Genomic DNA, 10,000 nt, shown 5'->3' on the forward strand with positions numbered 1-10,000 from the left:
CCCATTTCATGCCCTTGAGGTTAAATAATGATAAATGTCTTCGTAAAGGATGAAACTTATATAACCGAGCGCCACTACTGAATTGGGAAGAGTACAACTAGTCAATTCAGAATTAAGGCGCATCAAATGAAATGTTGGTCGTTGAAGAAAGTGGAAAACAGGAGTAACCAGCAGAAATATTTCAGAAATCCTCTGGAAATCTTGTCGAGATAAATGAGACAACAGATTTGGTCCAAGGCCACCATTTAGCGTTTCGACGGTTTGGAAATGTACGCTCACTGCCCATCGGATCGGACCGACGATAATAGAAGATCTTGTAAGCTTGTCTCTCCCGCAATTGCTCACTGTTATACGGAGATGTCCCAGTTGGAGCGCCTTCATATATCACGTTTTTACTGTCGTCAAGCAATTATAATTTGCGGCGACTGTAAAACGTTTGATTTTATTTTCAATATCTAAGTACTTTTTACACACTACCTTGATATATCGTATTGTAAAATATTTCTGCTATGGTTATATCAAATAGGAAGTTCAAAATATGCATCACTAGGATTGTCCAAGTCGACTAACATCAATCCATTAATCAGGAAAGTCCCCCAAAAGGGAGTAATTCTAACTATTTTACTAAAACTTTGACATTGACGATGATGTATTAATTCCTACGCTTAACCATAACTAGACATCCTGCCTGCAGGGCTATTTAAGGTTCAAGCCTACTGCTGAAAATAGAAGCGAATAAATAGTAAGTTGATACGTTATGAAGGCAATAAAAGGTTAAAATGCAAATTAGATTACTTTCTCCAGGATTTCTCTCGTTTGTATTTGTGCTCAACATGAAAGCGACCCTTTTTTTTCCTGTTGGTCACATGACCGCATGGTCACAAAAATTCTGCTGGGAGGGTGGGTAAGTTTAGCGCGTAAACTATAACAGCGTCCAAGCATTCAAACGTAGAAAGAGTGTTGTTGCCAAAAGGGCTTGCGTAGCCAGAGAAAAACTTTTTAGGTACTTCACTGTTCCCAAGGCTGTGTTTCTTTTGATATCCTTTCATATTTTCCGAAGCCTATAAATATCAATCGGAATCAATTTACGTCCTTCGGATTAATTTTTTTCCGATTCTAGACTCGTGATTGAGCACTCCTATTTATCCAACGATATGGGTCTTCAAGATTTTCGTTTTATGATGCAATGGACAAGTCGCACCTTTCTGTGTAATAATTACATAATTCAGCCTTTCATTTGAAATCTTCCCTTTATAAAATAGGTCTGGGTTTCGTGAAAAAAAAATTCAACACTTGATTCTCTTTCATTAAACATCGACCCGATCCACCACCGTGCGTGGGAAGATGAATGATCGACTATCAGTCCTTGAGGGTGGAAAAGGACTCGCCATGTTTGGCGATTCGGGATATCTGTTTAACATCTTTAAAGAGTCGCGAACGTCTCTTAACTCCGTCTTCATTTTAAAGTAGATTTGATCCAGAGCATTTTCTAATGATTCCACTTTTCCATGCAGCGTTTCTGAAGAAATTACACCCTGGTCGATTGGGTCACTTTCGTTCCTGGAGCGTTGTGTAACACGACTGCGCATGCCATCGTCAAATTCCGTCGATTTGCCGATTGACGCATAATTTCGGTGTCCATTTGGGTATTTCTCCACAGGATTATTTGATTGAATCGCAGAGCCGGATTGAATTGGATGCAGATTAATTACTGTAGGTAGCACTGGTCCAGTGGTTGTTGACTGCATCCATGAATCCACAAACATTCCTGGAACCTTTCGGTTTTCCTCATGTTGAGGAGGTTCAATTGCTCGGATTTCTTCATCTTCCTGTGTATCACAAAACAATAAAATATTCAAAAGATGCCGATTATGAACTCCAATCTTAATCGAAATTTGTGTGTGGAAATCGATCCTCGGTGACTTCAACGTCTGTTTCGACTTTCCTCTGATCCTTGTAGCTTTAGCTTTAAATCCCCTTAAAACGGAGCATTGACAGAGGGAGGGGGGTAAAGGGCGCACCATCGGCTTCCATTGATACCGGAAGAAGGTTGGTTTGGCCAGCCGCAATATAGCACACCACTTAAATCAAATCTACGTTGCATCGGCTCTTGCTCAAAACCTTTAATACTATTACTTCAAAGAACACCATCTGTGGATCCTAGAACGGGCTGAATATAGAATTCCTTAGTAAGTGATAAGGGACCTTAAGATCGGAGGATGAGGACGACTACGAGTACGACTTTTCTATTCTGAGCATGTGCATAAGGTTTGGAGGCCGACATTTTTCGAAGTGCGCATGCTCAGAACGGAAACTGACTCGTACTCGAAGTCGCACTCGTTGTCGATGCTAACATTAGGGACTTTAAGATCGGAGGACGAGGTCGACTACGAGTACGAGTTTTCCATTCTGAGCATGCGCACAAGGCCTGGAAGCCGATATTTTTCGAAGTGCGCGTGCTCAGAACGGAAAACTCGTACCCGAAGTCGCACTCGTCGATGCTAACATTAGGGACTTTAAGATCGGCGGACGAGGACGACTACGAGTACGAGTTTTGCGCACTGAGCATGCGCATAACGTTTGGAGGCTGACATTTTTCGAAGCGCGCGTGCTCAGAACGGAAAACTCGTACTCGTAGTCGTCACCGTCCTCCGATGTAAAGGTCCCTATCGTTTTCCATGTAAGTACTATTTGATCGATCGGTTGGCTACGGAGTTAGCCGGACGATTTAGTCTGGCTGAAAGACTAGTCGGGTACCCTTCAACTTACCTCAATAACTGGTGGAGGCGTGACAACACTGGCACTTCTTGAACCTCTACTAATTCGTCTCCCTCCATGTTGTTTCTGAAGGAAATTCTCCACGTTGCCCACGCTTCTAGAAACGTCAGTCAACACCATGGCCATGTCGTCGGCCAAAAAGAACTTTTTCCAGTAATCATCTGTCGTGAAAGATCGTGAAAAGATCGAGGTCAAATCGTGTTGGAATCGAAAGGGCAGTGAGATATCGATATGCGCCGTTTTAAGACTGGAACTGCGGTTGACGGAGTTCTGAGAAATTCCGCTTTAGACCTCACAATACAGTTATAACTCTGCAGTGCTCTTAAAGCCACAGGGCAATTCATCCTTTCCTCTTATCACAAGTTGCCGAAAGGAAATCGCTTTTTTCGTCAAACTCCTAAACTTAACGTTATTAACTTCGATTCGGGAAAAAGAGACTAAAATGATACCTTGGGGTCATGATCTTTATGGGGGCGGTCATTCAAGTTTCCTGGGTTGTCTTTGAACTTTCTTAATAGACACTTATCTGCTACTGACTAATCGATAGTCTTAAAACTGTCCAGTTACTAGTTTCAGGCCTTGTGCCGAAAAAATATCTCGACGCGAAGAAGTAAATAAATTCAAATTTATAGAAATTAATATAAATTTACTTTATTTATTCACCTCTTGACCAACTTCTCCTTGCAGTCCTCCAGTGTCTTATGATCTCAGCTTGTTTATGCTGGAACACTCTCAGTTTTTGTGTTTTAAACCAATCGGCCCACAGAATGGTATCTGCATTCTCTTTAACAAAGCGATAAAGACGCCAGGAGCTCTGAATACAAGAAGCAGCTAGATTCTTTTTCTTACTTATGTGTTCTGCAAACAATAAAAACACTAAAAATAAAAAATATATTCTACAATTAAGTCCGAAAAGGGTTCTAGTTATATAATACGTATTAAACAATGAAACGTTTGCATGAAGCCGGCACCGATAAAAATATACCTGTTTAGCCTTGCTGCTAGAGGTTCTCTTTATATAGAATTAGTATGTTATAGCGACTGTGCTGTTCAACCTACTAGTTAAATGGCGGCGAGCTCCCACTAGTGTCATTGGTAGGGAATCTCAATTTATTTAGTAAACTCGACTTTTGTCATTAGTACTCGAATTTGATTTCGAGGCAATTTTTGAAACGACCTTCTCAAAGGCGTCGCTGTCGCTCGTGCCGGGGTTTTATATTTCCCAGACAGCCCTATTTTTTTATTGACTCTCTGTCTATTTCGTCACAGGCTCAAACGCCTGGATGAAACAATCGTCAAATAGAAACGAATCTACCTGCGTTTTCCATAGATGCTAGAATCCTTTTCTCCTGCTGCTTGAGTTGGAGGGCCTCATGAACAACACTTATAAACAAGGCCATCAAGAAAATTCCCAACACTGAGGCAAATCCAACGAAAGCACGCGCTAAGACTGCTTTAGGAACAACGTCACCAAAACCGAGAGTTGTCATGGTAACCACCAACATCCAGACCGTGTCCTACAGAGACAATGTTCCGTTTAGTTCAGTCTATTTGAGTCTACCCGGGTAGTTTGGGTCACCCGACAGAAAAAAAGCTTCAGTTGATAGTGTGCCCTTTATGAGGGAAGACCACGACAACGGGAAGTTCGTACCCCTTTCTTTTGCCAAAGGTGTATGGGTTCTTTAACGTCCCACATAGTTTCTGAACAAGGGCGGTAATATAAGTCAAGGCCTATACGGTTCATATTTCATTTAAGTCTGACGATTTCTGCATGTAATCACAAAGGAAGCATTTCCTCAGTTATCCTTTTGAACAATTCTTATCAGTGCTTATCAGTGACCGACGCTCACAGCTCTTTATTTGTAAATTGGTTTTCAATTTCATACAATCGCCTGTAAAATATGTTTGCCATTTTTAAAGTTACCTCCACTGAAATTTTCTCGATAACTGGCATATTTCGTGAAGAGGTTAAGTAGTAATGAAACCAGACGTCTGACTGACGTAACTGGGAGTTGAAATATCCGGGCTGTTTTTAGGAAAGCATGCCGGCCTGAATCGCCATATGAAATGACTTTTTGTCCGAGGGAGGGGAGAGTTCAAGATAACGGAGTCCTCTGTCACATATCAGCGGCGTTCACGAAAAGACAGCTGAGTTACTAAGAATTGCTAGAAATGCAAAAAAAAAAAAAAAGGAAAATGCCGAGGAGATAGTAATAGATCACGGGAAAAGGAAGTGTCTTGTTAATGAGGAATAGGAAACTACTCTAAACCAAAAAGATAACAAGGAAGAACAAAAGATGAAGAGCTTGATGTTTGTGCGACGGTTTATATGAAATTTACAAATTTCGTTTACGGTCGTAAAAGCCTGATTCTGATCGTCATACTTCACGAATATAATTTCAATAGAATTGCTTTTTGAGAGGTATTCTCGCTATCCACAATCGTCAGACCTTAAAGGAATTATACTGTTCGAAGTCGACAAAATTGTCATAAGGTCATGCCCTTTTTTTTTCATTTAGCGTCGAATTGGGCCGGTCGGTCGGATTGAAAAAAAAAAAACCTAAAAAAAATCATAAGCAGTCTCGGAGTCGGAGGCTTGGTACCCCACATCATAGCTGTGGAGCCAGGAAAACAACAAGACCTGAACCCAAAATCAATATGGCGGAAAAGTTGGTGGATGTTGTTGCAAAATTAAGACAGCGTGGGAAAAAGGATCAGTCACCGAAATTCCTATGCGACATGAAAAGTGGTTTAAAAACGTCGTTAGCCTTTTTTTTTTTTTTTGAAAATGCCAAAAATTGGGTCGGTCGGACGACGCTAAACGGACAAAATAATAATAATAATAGTGAAAAGGTTTATTGTTCCTTACTCTTAACGATAAGTTTTGACGTAAGATGAATTAGCTGTATTTTCTTTACGACTAGTCATCTACGCAAATCGCTCATGCAAGTCACTTAACGGTATTCATTCCGCGGCAATACTGTTGCATTTTCGTTGTAATCATTTGACCTTTAACACACTGCCTGGTGCTTTGCCTATTTTGTCATCAGATCTCTTTCAGTTTGAACGAAACGCTGGGTTTCTTGTCAAACTAAACTTCTTTCTTTTCGAATTCAGTATTTCATTAGATGATCTGTCACTTTCGAAACAAAGCGTCTAGTTAACACAATAGTATACTCAAACCACAAACAGAAGCACCGCAATTATGTGACCTCAGTAAATGACTTGTTTGTTATTCTAGTGGTCTGTGTGACGGAGTGAATGCCTAATTTGCCAAACCATATTTCTATACGACAGTCATAAACACCTTCCCAATGTATAGATCTCAAATACAGAAAACAGGAACGAAAGCTCGATTTGATGACAACTGTCAAGAGACTAGTCGATAAACGAAAGCGTGTGGAAAAAGTGAATTAACTGATTGTCTGAATGACCCCTGCAAAATCTTTTGTGTCAACCAAGGGATATTAGCCTATTATTTGCAAGAAAGGCCATTAAATAGCGGACGCTTTGAGGCCGACAGGTAGTCTAATATTTTCTAGTGTGATTGTGTATTGTTTACAATAAGGGTGTCATGAAATTGAAATTGTGGTAATTTCCTGATCATCGATTTTGCGCAAACCTATTTGGAAGAAAGGTTTTTCAGGCAGGAGAAGCGTGTTTCACATTACAAATACACCAATATTGTATGTGTTTCCTTCACGAATTATTCCGTAAGTTCACTCTAATCGCAATTTATTCAGTAGAATCCAATATGAGAATTCTAATTAGGTTTCTTTTGAAAAAAACTCTTATGAATTAACCTTCCCTGTGGCTCAAACAAGTTGCAAAATTGCTGGACCATTTGTTATGCACACAACTCGTTTATCAGGGGCACCCAACGAGAATATAGTTCAAAACCACTTAAACAAAGCATTGTTAAACTTATTTTGGTATTTAAACGGTATATATAGGCATATTTTTATCCCCTAAAAAATTTTCATCTGTTCGGATTTCCTAGCTAAAAGTCTAGTGATCCGAAAATTATAGGGATCAAAACTTACCTTTTGGAAAATTTTAGCCAGAAAAAAGGCTCCCGAAAATTCTAGGTGACCTTTTTAGGGAAAAAATCCGTTAAAAATGGGCAATTATACCATTTTTCAGATGTTCGAAAATCCTAGGAGAGGCAGGCAAGCGAGACATTTTACAACAAATCTTCCGAAAATTCTAGATCTCAAATCATCTGCCGAACAGATATTTTCCGAAAATTGACGTTGGGTGCCCCTGGTTTATGTTCGTTACGCCGTGCTTTCGTCCTATTTTGTTTTTTTCTTTCTATCGTTCACTATTACCTTGGTGAGATCTACGTCAAAAGTTTCGTTTGCGATCTAAAACTGCGTACTCACACAATACGAAGAATGGTTTTCAGTGCGGAATTATTGTCACTTTGTATTAAATAGAGTCTTCAACGTATTTATACCTGGTTTTTTTTGGCTACGTGATACAAAACTACTAATTTCTCAGAGATTATTAATTCTTTTTCTCCAGAGGACCTGATTATTCTTTTTTGATTATTTAAGTATTGAAAGGGTTGTCATTAAGTACACATGTCAGGAACCCATATATATATATCCCTGATGGAGGTTTTTTTTTCAGTTTTATTGTCGTCTTTACCATGTATCCAAATCAGCAGCACAGAGAAACACTTTGCTTTTTTTCAAGGATTTACAGACATCTCGTCACCACCAGGCTCGCTATGAAAGAACTCGTCCCCAGAATGTTCCTCAAGGCTTTTCACAAAATAAAGAAGGATACTAATAGCTAGTGGCGAGTTGACTTATTTCGAAACGTCGTGGTGGCAAAATGACTGATCAGTGACATCTTCAATTTGTTTTCGTTTGTTAACACATTGTGTCTAACACAAGGAAAAAGGGATGTTTTACCCATAGGTCGTCGCAAACCGATCGCAGACCGTTGCAGATCATATGGAAACCAGGCTTTAGAGTTCGGAAACATAGCTTGTACGGAGGTCATGCAATGAACCTTGTAACAATTATCAACTCGGTTATGGTATTCAATTTTTAATCACTCTTTCATCAGCGGTTAAGAAGTTATGATCACTTTTTTAATCATTTCTCTGCTTGCCTTGACCACTGACGAGATATGTTTTTTTTCAACGCAAATGAGGCCGTTTATCCGGAAAGAGTTCAGAGTAAATGCCAGTCAGCGTCGTTTTTTCATTAAAACCACTCGATAATATCGATGATCTGGAGTGATTCATAGTTTGTGAGGGTTGTGTGAAATTTCAAACCATTGCTTTCTCAAAACCAATACTTGTGTTTTCTTTAAGACTCATTATGGAGTTTAACAAATGAAAAATCAGTCTTATTAGCTCATATTGAGAGTAAGCATAAACTGTTGAACTTAATTATTATCCCTTTAAGTATGCATTTAGCCTAGAAAGCGAACATAAAAGGTAAACAGGAAACACAGACCATGAGAATAAGATCTCATAAGTAATGGTGGTAGGCGTATAAAAGGCAGCCTCATATGTTTCAGATTTAGCGGTTGTTAATAAAGACTTTTCCTATCTTATTGATCTACTCACCAAATAGCTATTCCGTGTTCTCTCGATGACGTGAACAAAATATCCTCCCAAGAAAATATTGAGCAAATAAAACGTTAGAATTATTCTGAAGGGAAACTTGAGGAAGTAGGCTTTGACCAGAAAGGTCGATGAGATTTCAGTCTGTGTCACAGACGCAAACAGAGCTGTAGACTGGTTATCCACAAACATGTTGTGTTCTTTCACGTATTTAGCAATGAGATATAACCGTAAAAAAACCAAAAGCTGAAGTTCATAAGGTAATCCGTAGTAATCTAGAAGAGGAGGAACATGTAAGAAACATATAATAACTTCTAAAACGCAAGATGGGAACAAAGATGTCATGTAAAAGCTCTCTGATTCATGGAAAATGTTCCTCACGACCAAGTATTTGAGCTCAGTGTGGCTTATGTAATAAACCGTTATGGAGGTCAATATCGATGAAGCTGACAACAGAGATTTTACGACCACAGCTGCAACCCTATAACGATTACTGAAAATCAAACGTAGATCTTTTGGAGACAGATTCTCGCTGGTATTGACATTGCCTCGGATTGTAAACTCAATGTCTACCAGAGCTAGGACAACTGCAAACAAGCCCATAACTCCAGCGGCACTTGACAATCTCTTTGTTCTGCTCTTCAAGTACTTCTTGGCCTCATCAGTTTCCTTTAACGATTTCAATGTTTGTCGTTGGAAATTTTGTACCTTGCTGGTGGACGGCTCGTGAGCTGTATTCCATTTTCGTTTGGTACCTTTATGGTGGGAGTTAACAGAGGTATTGCACGGTTGCACAACACATTTCGCGCGGCGGTGGCCTTCCATGTCGCTGACAAATGTGATGTTCCGTAATTCTATTTTGTGTCTGGCTGCCCCTGTTTGTTCTGAAGAAAAATCCATTGGAAACTCGTTAGATTATTGATAACAACAGGATATTATGTTCTCATTAGCTAAACAAGCCTCTGCTCTGCAAGGAATTTTATCCAGCGGTATGGTTCACGCAATTTTACGAATGATAGAGCATTCAAAGCATATGTTTTGTTTTATCTCTATTCACAAATGACATGCCTTCTCATACTATTATCATATTATCTAAGCGATAAACCACAACAGTTTTGTGAATATTTTAAAATTAAAATAACCTTCTGAGTAATCGAAAATTACTTGCAAATATCCTAATTTAAAAGCAATAAAAGCTTTGTTGAAAGCAATTAGAATTCGTTTCACGAAAATTAGGATTTTCGCAGGTTTCAATTGTTTGTTGTATTTTGCTAGATATTCCAAACGACTATTTACATTGTTACTGAACCATAATAGATAAGAACAGAAAAGAAAACAAATCACTTATGACCACTAACAACGCGATAACGCAAAGGAAAAACAGACAGCTGTTTTGTTTACATCAAGGCAGCATTAACATGACAATTTTATCTCTCTTTAAACATCAACGAGCTCAAATTAGAAGAGCAGCTTTATCTCTCTTTAAACATCAACGAGCTCAAATTAGAAGAGCAGCAGAAAAAAAAAAAAACATCAGAAACTATCTTGCTTCCAGTTAGTTGCCTGGAAATAAATGTGTGTGCTAGTCGTGCTCTAAACGCCGGATGACCATGTTTTGCGCTTTCCTTTCCACAGTTT

At 39.1% G+C, this 10,000-nt stretch overlaps 1 protein-coding gene across 2 annotated transcripts in view; it reads right to left on the reverse strand.

The window, feature by feature from the left end:
* The window catches only part of LOC137999026 (small conductance calcium-activated potassium channel protein 3-like), a 17,288-nt gene that overhangs the window by 1,734 nt on the left and 5,554 nt on the right, over window positions 1-10,000 (reverse strand). For both annotated transcript variants that reach the window (XR_011122880.1, XM_068844855.1), the window contains exons 2-6: window positions 8,366-9,246; window positions 4,094-4,295; window positions 3,442-3,636; window positions 2,770-2,939; window positions 1-1,829 (exon numbers count right to left, since the gene is read on the reverse strand). The exon at window positions 1-1,829 is cut by the window's left edge. Coding sequence is in view for 1 of the 2 variants with exons in the window: in XM_068844855.1 (XP_068700956.1) it covers window positions 1,308-1,829; window positions 2,770-2,939; window positions 3,442-3,636; window positions 4,094-4,295; window positions 8,366-9,246 (1,970 nt within the window). In the remaining variant the exon portion in view is untranslated. The remainder of the gene's footprint in view (window positions 1,830-2,769; window positions 2,940-3,441; window positions 3,637-4,093; window positions 4,296-8,365; window positions 9,247-10,000) is intronic.

This window comes from Montipora foliosa, chromosome 4, assembly GCF_036669935.1.
Source record: "Montipora foliosa isolate CH-2021 chromosome 4, ASM3666993v2, whole genome shotgun sequence".
Taxonomy (NCBI): domain Eukaryota; kingdom Metazoa; phylum Cnidaria; class Anthozoa; order Scleractinia; family Acroporidae; genus Montipora; species Montipora foliosa.